This window comes from Anopheles moucheti, chromosome 2 (assembly GCF_943734755.1).
Source record: "Anopheles moucheti chromosome 2, idAnoMoucSN_F20_07, whole genome shotgun sequence".
Classification (NCBI taxonomy): domain Eukaryota; kingdom Metazoa; phylum Arthropoda; class Insecta; order Diptera; family Culicidae; genus Anopheles; species Anopheles moucheti.
The window spans coordinates 34,413,896-34,429,884 of record NC_069140.1 but is presented as its reverse complement, the minus strand read 5'-3'; the positions used below and the strand labels follow the sequence as shown (position 1 = coordinate 34,429,884).

Sequence of the window (15,989 nt, the reverse complement as noted above, 5' to 3'; positions counted from 1 at the left end):
GTAGCGTTCGATATCCAAAAGAATAAGGTATGACTATTAGTATATTGCTTCGTTTAGACACAAACAATCGCAACATCTTGAAAACATTTCGAAGTGAAACTGAACTACCGAACCAATGTTTCATTGATATCATCCTTTTTTAGGGTTAATTTCAGGATAATTGTTCTGGCTATAATACATCGGATGCCGCAGTGGTTGAGTGCACAGCAGAAGTGAAAAGAAATTAGCCATTCTTAAAAAGATTTTAAAAGGATAAGCAAACTTGTTCAAGCTCGGTTGCCCATCAGAGGTGACGAGCGTTTTTCTACCATGGAGGACGAAATGAGCGATGGGGACATCGTGTGGGTGAAGGTGAGCAACAGCTGGTGGCCGGGTGAGGTGATGGGCGAGTCACGCCTGTCCGAAGAGTTTCTTTCCTCGCTTCGGAAAAAGCCGCTAGCGGTGGTCAAATTTTTCCAAGAGGATTCCTAGTAAGTTTTTCTTATAGAAAACTGTTTCAAGCACACAGAATTTAATTGTTTTTATTTACCTCTTTTTCAGTGAATACGTAAAAAATCCCAATTTTATCTTCAAGTATAATTGTCCACGCAAGAACGAATTTCTTCGCAAAGGTTTGGGTAAGTGAAACATATAAATTGATCCCCGTCGATGCTGTGCATTCGTAAACTAATGACAACCATTATTTTCAGAACAATATCGTGCTAAAATGAAACACATGGAAAAGTTTCCGTCTGATGTGATGCATGCCGAACGTGTAACAGGAGGTGATCCGGACATTGTTAATTCAACTGATTTCCAAGCACAGAAGAAGGAACGCTATTCAGGTTTATTTCAAGATGGACGCTCATCCACTGGTAAAGGAAAGAGCCCAAAAGGTATGTGCACATGTTTTGCCGTGCATCCATTAACTTTACACTGAACGACATGAATTGTTCTATTTTTATTTGCATAAAGAAAAACCAAACCCTTCATCTTCAAAAATATTTGGAACACCCATTTCGTTTGGGTCGGGTCGTAAAACGATACATGAGGTTCGAATTTTAGCGCAACCTTCAAGCGCCTCAACCGACAGTGAAGCTATTGCAGCTCTACCAGCAGAGAACGTGTCCCTCACTGGGGCACAGTCACTACTATCTTCTCCCGGGCAAGTGTATCATTGTTACAAGTGTAACAATTACAGTGCCAATCGACAAAATCTGATCATGCTGCACATAAAGCATTGCCGAGCAAGCTACACAGCCGCTAGTGGATTATCTTCGTCAACCACTACAACATCAACGGGTAGGTTTGAACGTACAGGAAGGCTAAACATATTCGTATAATTGATCAATGTATTGTTTATCTTCCGCAGCACCTGCTCGTAAAGTTTCGTATGAAAAGGAGGAAGAATCGGCTGAAGAGATCGAGCTGGAACCGGATAGTAAAATCGATCAGTCTAGACGATCGTTACCAACGACAAGCAAGACAAAATCCTTCGGATCACCTATCAGGAATGTCGAACTATCCATTCCCGCTAAGGTTGAATTGTCTAGTGAGAAACGAACGAGAAGAGGTCGCAAAACAACTCCATTGAGCGATACGCAGAAGCATAAGAAACTCGCTCGTGGGAGAAATAAACGGGGTCAATCACCAGAGCAAGATGAGAATGAATCATCCGTAGCCAAACTAAACGACACGGAAGACAATCGTGCGTCGGTAAACGCTGATAAACCAGCAGACATACAGGAAGACGATGAGAATCGGCGAGATCAACCGAATGTGGCAAGCGTTACGATGAGCCGTGATGAATCAACGGTCATTGGCATTAAGAACAGCACAGACGTGAAATTTAAAAATGAATTGCTTGCTGACTGGAGTGAGGACGAACAGGAAGAAGATGAAGGTGTTAAAGGACAGGAGGCGGTGAATTTGGAGGAAGATATTTCTGTTGTGGAGAAGAAAATTCCTCCACCAAAAGATATTTCGCCTGTTAAACCGGTAAAATCAGGTACCAAAAAGCAACATAAAGAATCAAAACAGGAAAGCATCAAGCAGACTTTGGCTTCTAAGAAGGTGACAAAACTAGCGGACAAAAATGATGCAAGTACATTTTGCGAGAACGTGGAAACTGCAAAGGGAGAGGAAGCGAAAAATGATCTGGATAGTTCTCTAGATGATACTACTACTGCGGCAGCTGTAAAAACCGTGACCCTTGCAACGGTATCTTCTGCTAGTGCTGCTAATACGATTGTTCCTACTGCCGCAACTGTCACGCCAACTGCATCTCCGCACGCAACGATCAAGTACAGGAACATCCCGAAAAAGCAAAAACGTGAATTCATCGAAGTCACCAATGACGATGTATCGATGGTACAGGAAAAGCACACGGTACCATCGCGCGAAGGAAGCACGGCAAGCAGTTCCTCAACCACTGGATCCAACGAACTGTGTATCGGGAATTCTCAATCTACGGCGCCCGTGCCGGCAGAGCGCCCGATTAGTGCTAAACAGCTGATACTGAACCGTGCTACCCGGGGATCTAGTAAATCGCTAAGTGGCGATGAAAACACGACAACTACTTCGGTGTCGGCTGACAATGGTGGTACGATAGGCAATGCCAGCACGGAACAAAAATCTCAGTCAGATGACGCAAAAAAGAAAACGGAGTCTTCCTGTTTCGATTTTAACGACGATGAAGAGGAACGACAGCAATCCAGGGCGTCCCATATATCCACGGCTACAACAACGGTACGATTAGATCGTAAAACAGATCCATCGGCAGCAGCACATCAAAAGTCAGCTCTGCTTGATCCAGAACCGCAAGAAGTCGATCGGGACGTAAAGCTGAGTCAGGAAATTGATTCGCTGCTATGTGAAATGGACGTTTCCAAACTGCCCGAAGCTTTGAGCGACGTAATGGCAGGCGTTTCCGATAAAATTGACTGTAATCGTACGCTGCCGCCAAAGGAACGGGGCAAACGTATTTTTAAAACGCGTAACAAAACTGCAGCGACGATTTCGCCTTCGTTGTCTCCGAGCCGCAACGACTACAGTGGTGAAGTAATTGCGGAAAATAAAAGTCAAGCAGAGAAGGCGCCAGACATTCATGTTGGCTCGCAAGCAGCCGCTAGCAATGTTGCAAAGGATAAAAGTAATAAGAAGCCACAGACCTGTGAGGAGGAAAAACGAATAGTGAAGGATAAGAACGAACCGAAGAAAGAGGAGGATCATCAGAACCCTTCCGTCACTTCTTCGGCGATGAGTGAAGATATGATAACACTGGATGTAGAGCGGCAGCAAGCAGCAAAGAAAAAACGAAAATCTGAGGAGATACTGCTCCCGGACAGTAGCGGTAACGGTGATCAACTGTTTTCGTCATCCGTACGACGTCGAGGCAAGTTTACTAAAGGTCTTACAGAATCGTCAGAAAGGCCGAACGAATCCGCGTCGTCTTCACGCAAATCGAAAAGGAACCGCCGGGAAGTTTCCTCTTTGCAAGAAACGTCACAAATCACAGTCTCCAACGATAAGGAAACTGAAGACAACAATGCCACGGAACGTACTTCCCGGAAAATGGAAACGACTGCTACAACTATTGCAGTAATTGCGGATGGCAATACGACGGTAAATGACGCACTACCACTGAAGAAACAATCCATTGAAACACAGTTGCAACTGAAGAAGGAGGAACTGATACAGACGAAAAAATCCTCACCGCCTCCTTCCGTCTCGTTAGCGTCAGAACCAACTGCGACGGATCTGCAAGTTGCAGAAGCATTGATTAATCTTCCTGTTGCGTCAACAGTCCTGACACCGGTGAGTAGCAGTAGTACGGGTAATGATTGTGAAGAAAAAAATGTACCGATCAAAGTGCACGATGCCGGGGAGCAGACGAAGGAACCTAATATGGTTGCAAGTTCGTCTCAGTCCATTGCGGCGGTTGTGGGACAAAGCAGCTCGACTGCCAAGAGCAGCAGCAGCAGTAGCAGTAACATGACCAAGAGTATCAACCCTCGAAAGCGCCATCTACAATCGATGATGCTTACTACGACAGAGGAGACAAACCTTCTTTCAAAGAAGCTGGTCGTGGCGGTCTCTTCAGACTCTTCGGTACCATCGCAGACAACTTCCACTTTAGAGGACGAAATAGTCACTATGAATGTTGTAGTGCCCGTAAACCAAGACCCTTCATCCATTCCAGAGAAAAACAAACAGAATGAAACGACATTTGCCGAGGAACAAGCGAAGGAATTGGCGGTAAATGATAAATTCGACATTAGCAACATGCCAATCGTAATGGATGATTCAGTACTACTGGCGGATGAAGCGTCTCCTGTAATGAATGCTGCCGCCATCACGGTGATGAAAGGTGTTAATGGTGCCGGAACTACTGCCAAGGTCGGGACAGCACACCCGCTAACAACGACCTCTACGCGAGACAAACGGCAAACGACGGTGGCGACTGTGAAAGGAGGTCGTGCCTCCAAGGAGCAAATTGTGATAACGAGCAAAGGTACCGTACTAACCACCTCGACGCCAAGCGTAGCTTTCCCATCGAAGTTTTCCACCTCCTCTAAAGCCGCGGTATCTGTGACGAGCGCCATCACTCTTAGTTCCAGCTGTCGTCTAGCTAGCTCAACTCCGACGCTACCACCGAATGGTTCACAACAAACATCCACCACATCGTCATCACCGCCAACAGCTGCTGCGTCGTCGGTAACTACGCAATTAGTAGCACCAAAGATCATTCTAACTAAGAAACCACTAACGAACACAGCGGCAACACCGTATGCGGCAAGTACCGTGAAATCAGATGCAATAGAAGGTGGCAAATCGAAAGCGCAAGACCGTCGCGCATCCGGTGATGGGGCATCGTCCTCAGTCTCCTCTTCTTCCGGCAGCGATGCAGGAAGCAAAAAAAGTCATCGCGTGCTGAGGCTTACGCCCCAAAAATTAAAAGAATTCAGTCGTCTTGGATACATAGAGGATCGGCAAGGCAAGGGCAAGATGCTTACCAAGAGCGGGATGCGTCAGCTGTACGGGAAGCAAGCACAGCTAAAACAGTTGCAGCGCGTTGACCAGTTGACGGCGAAAAAGAAACCTGCTCCAATATCTACCAAACTCATAACAACGACGGAAGGTGCTGATGTGGTCGAGGGATCAGACAGTACTACCAGTCCTCGTGCAACCCTGCCCGAGGTGGCGTCCTCTGGTAGCAATGTGGTAATTGCGGCTGCAGCCGATTCGTCCGTGCAGGAGTCATCTGCCCTAACGGCACGCACCGCATTGGCGGACCCAAGCGTGGCCGACATCGATGAGGAAGAGGAGATGCTAGAGCAGCATCATAAGGTGACCACGGAAATGGAGCTTCCCGCTTCATCACTCGTCGCTCCAGCTGGGGCCACCATTCTACTGGAAGGTTCCACGTCCAGCAGCGGAACCACCCCGGCAGAAATAATTCTTGGATCGACAGCCGAGCTAGCCGTGGTTGGTGGCTCAGCGACGGAAGCTAGCAGTAGCAGCGGGTCGTCTACGGCCGCAACCAGCGGAGGTGTGCAAGATTCCTCACAGTTGGTAGCTGTTACGGCCGAGAATTTCGGTGGTCCGCCAAATCTGTTTTACCTATGTTCGGTGCGCGATGAAACCTTCGTACGTGTCAACGATGAGTTACTCTACCTAGACCCCTCGAACCAGCTAGTTGCCCTGCCCGAACAGCATCAGCAACATCCATCCCAGCAGCAAGGGCCGCATCATAGCCAACAAGTGGCCGGCGCCCTGGCGGAAGATATTATCCACCAGGCGGAGGTGATTCTGCCTACCATCGGTAGCAATGGAGCGGATCTGTCGGGCGATGGCACTGGGGAGGTAGTAGGCAATGCGGCCATCACTGATGCGACAGGCGCGGCCGTGGTAAATGATGGTCCGCAGCAAAGCTTCCTGCTCAACACGCAAGATGGGCAGCATATAATTCTCGATCAGCAGAGCCTCATGGCATTGGCGGCGGGCGGTGATACATCACACATTATAACTGCGGACGGCCAACAAATAGTACTGCAAGGTGCGTAAACGAATGCTTACTATGTTGTTATATGCGAACCCTCTTCGATCCTATTCAAAATTTCCCACCTAAGATGCAGCAGTACACATTTGTTGCTTTTAATTTTTCGACATCCTCCTAATATAACGCACAGCACTTCAGTATGCATTTTGTTGCACCGTGCGTTATAGTTTAAATACGTTGACAAAAACATAAATGCTTGTTCTGTAGCTTGTAGAAATGTTGCATTAATTATACTACCGTGCATATTTTTTCTTAACACTGTTTCTATACGATTCATCTATTGCACATTCTGCACAACCACCACATTAATCGTTCGTTGCAAGTCAAGCTTGTTTATGAAATAGTTTTCTTTCAATTCAATTTCTTACCTGGCTGATGGCTGTTTGTAATTCCATGTATCAAAATAACGAAACTTTATTCCAGAAATTGCATGTCGTAAAACCTTATATATATATGTCAGCCCATAAATCATGTACACATCACGGGATGTAAACTCTCAGTTAGTCATGAAAAGGTGAAATTTTAGCAAACGTATAAAACTGTTAATTCACGTTGAAAAATAGGTTTCTTTCGGTTTTGTCCCTTGAACAATACGCATAACAGTATCGCTTTAAATAATAATGATTTTATTAGGTTTTTCTGATCAACAATCAATGGTAGGGCCACATTTTTCAACAATCAATATCAATTACATCAAATTTCGCGGACGATACATACGCGACCTATGAATCTATGAATAAAGATAGACTTTATATAGAAGATCATCTTGCTTGCGGGATGGTCTTAAAAGCACACTCTAAGCTATACAGTTTACTTCAGCTATACAGTTACTTATGATTAACCGTTGCACTGTTTGTGTTACGACCACTTCTCATCTATTCGAAAATTAATGTAAGATAGGACTGAATTTTGTAAGCAATACTCATCTCATACGTATGAACATCAATGCATTCGTTTCCATACTGTAAAACATTTATTTTTCATCCTCCTTTTTAGAATCGTAAGTAACGCAAAACGTAATATAGTTATATAAAAAAACGAGAATGCGCCGCCCGGTAGCGAACACAGTAGAAGTTATTTTGCTTCCCTACCTGTATTTGCCATTTCCTTTTGTAAACGATATATTGTATGGTGATCAGTTTTGCTCTTGTATAGTTATTCTTAGTTTGAATTTCTCATACCTTATTAAGTGCCACTTTTGTACAACGAGCAGTTGTTGGTCATGTTTTAGTACTGTTTGTGTAAAAGCAAACGTAAATATTCCCCTTTTTTAATATAAAAATCATCATCCTTGTGCGTACAACCACTACAATATTTTAATGGTCACGGCCTTGCACAGACAAGCAACAAACCGGCAAAAGTTCTGGTCTGTTTGTTTGGATGGGTTTTGGGTTGTATTGTATTTTTTTTTATTATTTCTTCGTTCTCTTCTAGTATAAATTCTTTCCTCCAATTTTTTTCGATTTGATGATTTTCTACTCTCCTTACAATGAAGCAAAATTTCCACCCAATACTTTCACGTTTCTGTTTTTTCCTGTAGGTAGCCTATTCACCAGTTCCGTATCGGTCGATGATCCCGACTATGTTTGAATCCCGAGTCCGAACTGCGCGAACAGCACTACTGCGAAAGAACAAAATGCGCGAGAGTGAACCGAAGCACACGGAAAAGTAAACACAGATCCGACAGTTCATAAAATGCGAAAAACGATTATTAGTGGAAGCATGTTTTAGAACCGAGCGGGAAGATCGAAAAGTCAGAAAAATTACACAAACAAGAAGTTTTCCATTGTAAAAGAAACAGTAGAAAGAGAAGGTTGGCAGATGGTGCAAGTAAACTATATTAGATTATGCGAAAATAGATAAAACACGAGAAGTAAGAAAATGAACGCATTCTGCAGAACGAACTAAGCGTAGAACACCAATTACATGATTATGGGCCAAGTACGTAATAGTGGATTTTAAAGGTCAGAACTCAATGTCAGCGCATATGGTAAAAATTTCCTTCATTCTATTATATTTGTTTTAAGTACTGATTTTGATAACGGAACTTGGGGAGTTACATTGAAAAATGAGTTTGTATCCGGTAAAGTTATGTTACGGCACGAATAATATCGCATCCCCTGGGATAGTATTCACACGTGGTTCGACTACAAGATTTACTAAAACTATAGTCTAATAATCAACTATTAGTCTCATATTCATTCCGTCATTGTCATAGGGAAGTGGGTCCCACAGCTCGACCGTGCACAGTTATAGGTGACACTATAGGACAGGCCGCATAGATTATACGACAGATTTGTTTGATTGCAAATTTGTACCTTCATAGCAGTAACCTAGCAGCGCTTAGAATGCAATCGCTTTTCATAGGAATGGTGTCTGATACTAACAGTGGCATGAAATTCTGATCTGTAAAACACAATAAGCTACATACAGCATGGTCAATGGTGAAACAAATTGCTCTTGCTTCTTGTATCTCATCGTCTTCTGTATAAGCTTCAATCATCGCTTACATAGCACGCTACTACTCTATCGCTACTGGACCTCGCCCTCTCAGTTACTCAGAGCTGCCAGAACAAATGTGAAGGAGTTAAAATTAAAATTAAAATAGGAGCAAACTTGTACACCGAAGCCACAAATACTTGACAAAGCTTTACGGATTTTAAACCCACTCTATCTCTCTCTCTCTACACTGTAGATTTTGGCAGTATTTTCCCCGTTGTTACTAGTATGTTCTTTCCGTAGATTAGGCTTAATTACTTTTCTTTTGAGTTGACGATTGTGACATGATAATAGTTATTTGGTGTGAGATTCAGTATGCCTTTCCTCTGGCTATTTGCCCTTACTGCTTCAATGCTGTTTTACTGCATCCATTGGGACAGTGCATTGTGTATTATTTATTTATTTTTTTTTTTAATTAGAGGCTTTAAGGGCAATGGAAAGTTGACATGTGTGTGGCGTGTAGGTGAAGCAGGAAAGATGTTGATTTAAAAACATTGAATGATACGAGCACACACCAATTACGTATATACACAGCTTACAGTTGTAAAACAAGCGATAGTTCTTCAAATCCCACTTAACACATTAATACTAAAAGTACACAACCGTGGTCGTTGTGATTGTCTAACTCACATTTTGTGTACGATGGTATTAGTTCATTTCAATGCTTTTATGCTATCATGTGCAGAATGTATGTTAATATATCTGTGCTTGCTTACCAGAAGGTGAATCGCTTTTCTGTAAATCCATGTGGCCCACGGGGGTTTTTACATACAAGCCAATAGCTTGAATGAGCCAAACCGAGAAAATTAATTGGGAAGTATCGCCTAAATGTAATACGAAAGTTACGTTTTAGGTTTGATCATCAAATGGGATGAAATGTTAATAGCAGCTTAAAAGACACGTTTCATGTATTCGAACCACTGTAACAATTCCTTTTTCTAATTAGCACAAAAACAGCAAAGCTATGTACACTTTTAGGGGCAATAGGACTTCAATTTGGTGTATTGTAACACCAGTTGCGAGTTAAAATTTAGAAAAGATGTTAGTAGGACGGAAAGTACATGCGCCCATAAACATAAACAACAGAGAGGAACGGACATATAACATGCGTGTTTTGCTATCATTTTGGTTGAACTGTTTGTCATAGACGAACTGCACTTAGAATATTGTAAGGCAGGAATTATTAAAACCAACGTAGGAATGTAGCAACAAAACAAAAACACTAGAACAACCACATATAGGAAAAAGTTAGAAAAGTATATTAAACTACTTCCCCTTATGTGTCACATCTGGCTATTCGGTAAATGCTAAAACAAATGTATATGAAACAAGGTGTTCCAATTGTAATTGCTACTGGTGACATTTCCATTTCCTTCAACAACAAAAAAATCTAATATAACTACACACTTTACAAAAGATCAAACAAAACTAAGCGGATAAAGCAAGTACCTATTGTTGTCTGTTGCGTGCTTTGTGCATTGGGTTTGATTTTATGTTTCCCCCTATTCGAAGTTGTTGCACGTTGTTTGTTCTGTTGGTTGGGTTTGCTTTCGATTGTGCATGCGTGTCCCCGATGCGTTTCAGGGCTTGAAAGCTGGACGGTAAAAACGACCTATTTTTCTCATCGCTACCGTTGTTCGTCTGTGTTAATTTGTCGAGATGATTATTATTCCTTTTTCTTCCTCGATCATCTCAATCTACGTCCGGTTCGATCGCTTGTACTGTGCAGAAACGGCCCAGGAATGGTTGGCGGCACTCTCTGCTAGCCAGCAAGCGCAGCAACCCGGAACAGTTAGCACGCTGGTTACACCGGAAGGGACACAAATCATTGTGGCGCATGAAAATGCTGGACTGATCGAACTGCAAGGTAGGCACCCCTAGCGCTTAGGCTGGTGCTATTGCTTCCAATTTGTAATTTGTGCATCCGTTTAATATTGTATCCACTGTTACGCATTTCGCAGAACATCCCGTTTTACTGCCGACGGAGATTATGCAGGTCAACCCGAACACGACGATCGAAACAAATGCCGTGCTAACGAAGCCACCGATCATGTCGACGGTGGAGGTACCGAGCAAGAATGGTATCGAATCGGCCAACCGTTGTGCGTCGGAGAAAAGATCGGCGGTCGCTGTGTCACCGCGGATGGCGAGCTCCTCCATTACCGGGGCGGGTGGATCAACGTCATCGGGCCCATCCGCGATCGTTACCGGTACGAGCGCGAATCTCGATGAAACATTGGCGGCCGTTATTGGTCACGTACCGAGCAATCCACACGTACCGACCTCGCTCGAGTTGCCGATCACCGTCACCAATCCGGTCATTGCGAAAACGAGTACGGCCAGCAGCAGAATTAACTCGGCCCTGTTCCCGCTCACGACGACGGCCACGGCCGTCTCTTCGCTGGCGGACCCAATCCCGGCAGCGACAGCCGTGGTTCTAGTGTCCAGTGCGGAAGTCCCAGGTACGATCGATCGTGTTCCTTCCACATCTTCATTAGCAGCTCCGCAGCACTGTTCCTCTCCCACCAGCTCCCTGCCAGTGATGAAGGGTGATAGGCATGCCCTGGATGCGGACGAAAGCGTAACGGTTCTAGATTGTAATGCAAAACCATATCCACCAACCGCGGCTGAGCCGACGATTGCCTTGTCTACGGAAGAGGACGATATACAAATTCCAAACACACCGGAATCGCAACAAAACAACGAACGGCACCAGCAGTTAGATGATGAGTTTAGCGATGGTGCAGAGCGTGGGGACGATGTACACAACGACATCCGGCACCATTTGCTCGAGGACGGTGAAGATGACGAGTCGAATTCGACCTGCAGCGAGATTATCGCCATCCAACCGAACGTGGTTGTGCTGGATGCTGAACTGTTGCTAAACAGTCCCCCGAACGATGATGGCATTGACGATGAGATGGAAAACGATAGCGAAGACGAGGACCGTAACGAGGTGGTAGTGCAAGTGCGGTCTTACTTCGAACAGCAGCAGCCCCTACAACAGCCCCAGCACCGATCGCGAAATGTTGCTGCACGGTCAACGAACGGTGGAAACGGTGATGATGGCCGCCCGGACACGATAAACCTGGCCGAACAGCATAATAGTAGTAATAATGATAGTGGAATTGATACCAGCATGGCCAGTGCGGTTGGTGGTGGTGCCGTATGTGAAGCCACCGCATCATCCGCTTCTGTCCGCGAGAGTGGCCCCGTACGTCGGACGATCGTCGAACGATAGATGGTCCGGAGACGGATAGTTTGAGAGTTGCTTGCGAGTTCCCTTATTCTGTTTTCACTTATAAACGGACACTCGAACATGCACGGTGTTTCGTGCGTGCCTGCCTGGCGCGAAACTGTGTGTAGTGGGTACAATCTGTGGACAATATTTATATAGGTAGCTTACAATTAATTTTATTACCATCCTTACTCGATATACTATTCTCCTTTCTTTTCTTATTGTATTATTAAAGTATTTTTGTTGCTGTATGCTGCTTTTATAGCATGTTGCTGCTATTGCAATTAGAATAACTTAAATCTGGGTTTACTGTGTACTTGGAGATGAGATTGAAAATAATACTCTTTTTTCTTTATTGATTTTGTACACCTGGTTACTACATTACCAAACTTTTGGATAGTCTTTGTATACTTGGCAGAATAGTTTAGCGGGTCCCTTTTCTTTTCTTATCTGTTTAACTGTGTTTTTATCTTCTCCTTTCATTACTGTTTGTTTTATATTTCTTATAGAGCGTTGTGTTACTGGGTTAGATTTAATTTTGTTACAAATCGTCGCTTCTTTATGTCCTTTTTTGTAATAATTCTATTATTTCTGTTTTTGTTTTTAGATTCTCTCATCTGCTAGGAATGGCATAAGATCACCGTACGTGAAAATATGGCAGTATGCCATCCCCTCCCCAAAGTCCCCCAGAAATTCCTTCAAATGAAGAAACAACATACGCGCTGTGTATGCTACACCGTATGATCAATAGTGCAGATCGAAGAAAAACGTCATATTTCACATTGTAAATTTTAACACTAAATCAAAACATATGCTTGAATGTTTTTTTATATAGTTTGGCTTAACGGTAAGAGATTCGTTCGTTCGGCTCGGTGAATGAGATTCTTAGTAGGGCATATGATTTTAAGGTATCCTTTCTAGAAGAAAGTTAGAACATAAACAAACTATATTACATTACCGATAAGTCACTAATGCACATTCGTAATCGAGGTGAAACTTTTTTTTATATACTAAACGCTTTGGAGTAGTACGGATAATGGTGCAATGCTTATTGTAATGAGGGTAAACACCAGTCCTGAGACAAACTTTCGGCAAGCAAAAGGAACAAACAGTCAAGCAAAGTTATGGGTGTGTCCTATCATCGAATACTGCTTACTTTTATGACAAAACAAAATCGATAGTGGACAGATAGTTTGACTGCGAACAATACAATTTTAAACGCCAGTTTGTGCGGCTCATCTAAAATCGTGTCCACTGCTGCAAGTGGCTCAGTGGCGATCTTCGTGACGGATGCAAAGACCTTCGTGTATAAAAACGTGTTCTAGATGTTAAGCTTTTTTCGGTAGAAGGTTAAACTACGCCAGAGTAGGAAATAGTTTTCAGCCTCCTGTATACTGTATTGCGATGAAACAAAAAAAAATTATGAAGCTTTGTAAAAATGCATACAAATAAATGTTAGTCTTTTAAAATCATATTTCATTGTTTGTTGGTATGTTTCTGAAACACGACGAATATTCGCTTCACCTTAAATAGACGTAAGTTTATGCTGAATAGATTACAATAGACTATTTATTACCAGTGGAGGATCAATCCCCTTGGAGGCCCAGGGCGGAATTATAGTTGGGGCCTCTAATTTAAAAAAACGATGAAGGAGGGGGAGGGGGGGGGGTGGCATTGAGGCCCTTGAAATGATCTGCAACCACATTTGTCCACTTTTCCTATGATAGTCTGTCCGGTGCAAGAGTCGGTTTCTGTCGCGCGTCGATGGATCGATCCGCAAAACATCTTTCGTACGGATTGTCCTTGGACCATCATTGCGGGCGGATTCTTCATCTCGCTCAAACTTTCCGCCGGCTGATACGAAATTCCATACAAACCATACATACTTTGTTGTAAAGGCAAGAGTGTAATAAAAAAACGAACAAACAAACAACTGAAAATTCTAACAGCAATGCAAATTAATTATTGTCTTTCGACTCTAAAATTCGCGATTTTCGTTTCGCAACAAGCACCATCCGAAAGTATTTTTATTGATAAAACAATATGTAAGTATAATGGGTGTGTATTATGTGATAAACGTGGTTATTTTTGAACATTCTGTTTTAAGAACTCTATTCGCACCATGTCGATCGTTCCACGCACATTATGTTCGTGTCTTGCCCATTCGTTTAAATCTCCACCAGTCGATGAAAAAATTGCGTATCCGAAATTCCATACAAAACCGGCTGTTTTCAGATTTCCTACACCAAGAGAGCATCCAAAACAGGAGGTAACATGTATGTCCCTGCAGCGTGCATACAACTGAACCGCTCACTCGTGTTAACATTGCCGGTGATAGAAGAGTTTCTCATACGTTGGCTATTATTACAGGGTTTTTGGGGACTATATTGACATGTTCAGCGTGACGTTGTTTGGCTCGTTTTGGTATCTCATATAATTGTCTCAAATATCTCATATAATATAATATAATATATTCATTGGCAAGTTATCGCTGCCAGCAACAACATTTGACGGTCATTCGATAGCTCTACCGAATTTGTCAACGCATATAGCCTTTCCCGAACAAAGCAACACCGCGCTGGACTTGTCAATACATACGACGCCAACCCTGCAACGCACACCATCGCTCTCTTCAAGATGAAGAATCCCCTCTCTCATTCGCATACCTGGCTTATCACGTGGGAGTCTTATCACGCGGTGCTCGCATTTAGCATCAGCAGCCGATCTCGCTCTCACCATTCGAGCGATACGATCGCCGTGTGTGGCTATGTGTAGCGTGTGTGATCTGTATCCACATCTTACTCAGGCGAGGGGAACTGTTTGCTCTTCGGTATGATCGCCTTGTGTGGTTTTGTGTTGCGTGTGTATGCACAACTGAGATAATCAGCTGCGCACCGTCGGCTGATCCGAAATTCCATACAAAACCGGCTGTTTTCAGATTTCCGATACCAAGAGAGCATCCAAAACAGGAGCTAACATCAATTCCCCTCCAGTATGCATATTGCTGATCCGCTCTCACGTGTTATCGTTGCGCGTGGTAAGAGAGTTTCTCATACGTTGGCTATTATTACAGGGTTTTTGGGGACTATATTGACATGTTCAACGTGATGTTGTTTGGCTCGTTTTGGTATCTCATATAATCGTCTAAAAAAAGCCAGAAATGGTAGGCTTCAATATCCTGAGAATGTCGTGCCGATAAAGAAGAAGGAGTTTGAGTACACTGCATACTTCTCTTGCGTAGCCGTGTAACCGGCCCGATATAGCTAGTCAAATAGAAACAAATGTTTTATCTAACCAAGGATATATTAAATCTAAGGATATTTTCGATCAATTTTTTACCTGCTTAATTAGATTTTGTGCTATAAATTAACTCTGCTGCTAAATTTCCAAAAATCGCACTATCGGCACAAATTGTTTGGGGCTCTCAACACGGCGAGGCCCTAGGCGACCGCCTACTCCGCCTACCGGTTGATCCGCCGCTGGAAAAGAGAGTTCGAATGATTGCAATATGATTTTATTCATATTCTATGACAATGCTAGCTATGTCGTAGTACACTGATAGATTGTGTCGGTTATAACATCATTACCGGCTTGCAAACTTGCAAAAATTGTGACAATCGAAATACTAAACACAATACTCCACCACAATACTGTTCCGAAACACGAAGGCAGGATATTTTACATTTTTATAGTGTATTGGTAGCGCAGCCGGTCTGCAAGACAACTGCCGGTGTCTGGACCACCAAACCTCTGTACACAGCACTTCTTCTTCTTCTTCTTCTTTTCTGCGAGGTAATTCTCCGGTATGACTGAGGAATCCAGCTTCCTGGGCCTTCCCTAGTTACTCCGTAGTTTTGAGTAGTCTCAAACTACCTCTTTTTCCTAAAGAGCCGGCAGCTAATGGCCATATGCCCTTTTTTCCTTTTGCTAATGCTTTGCGAGGACCACCAAACCTCCGTACACAGCACTGACTATCCAACGGGTAAATAAAGTAAAAAAAAGCAGAAATGGTAGGCTTCAATATCCTGAGGATGTCGTGCCGATAATCGGCACCATCGTACCGTACTTTAGTTTCCCGCCAATATTAATGTTGGCGTCCAGCTGTAACAGCATCGAGCTAATACAGATGTACTACAATCACGTCGTGAGAATACGTTAGGATCACCATAAAGAACACAATCCTTTAAAGAGTGTCATCAAAAAGAACAGCTA

The 15,989-nt window shown here is 43.4% G+C and overlaps 1 protein-coding gene across 1 annotated transcript; it reads left to right on the top strand.

Moving 5' to 3' along the window:
* Nucleotides 1–309: 309 nt before the first annotated feature.
* On the top strand, nt 310–12,070 carry LOC128309830 (mucin-17-like). Its single transcript, XM_053046312.1, has 7 exons — nt 310–470; nt 541–617; nt 690–875; nt 955–1,281; nt 1,352–6,037; nt 10,269–10,406; nt 10,501–12,070. Exons 1-7 carry the CDS (start codon nt 310–312, stop codon nt 11,778–11,780), a joined length of 6,855 nt encoding a protein of 2,284 aa, XP_052902272.1. The 3' UTR covers nt 11,781–12,070.
* The last annotated feature ends 3,919 nt before the right edge of the window (nt 12,071–15,989 follow it).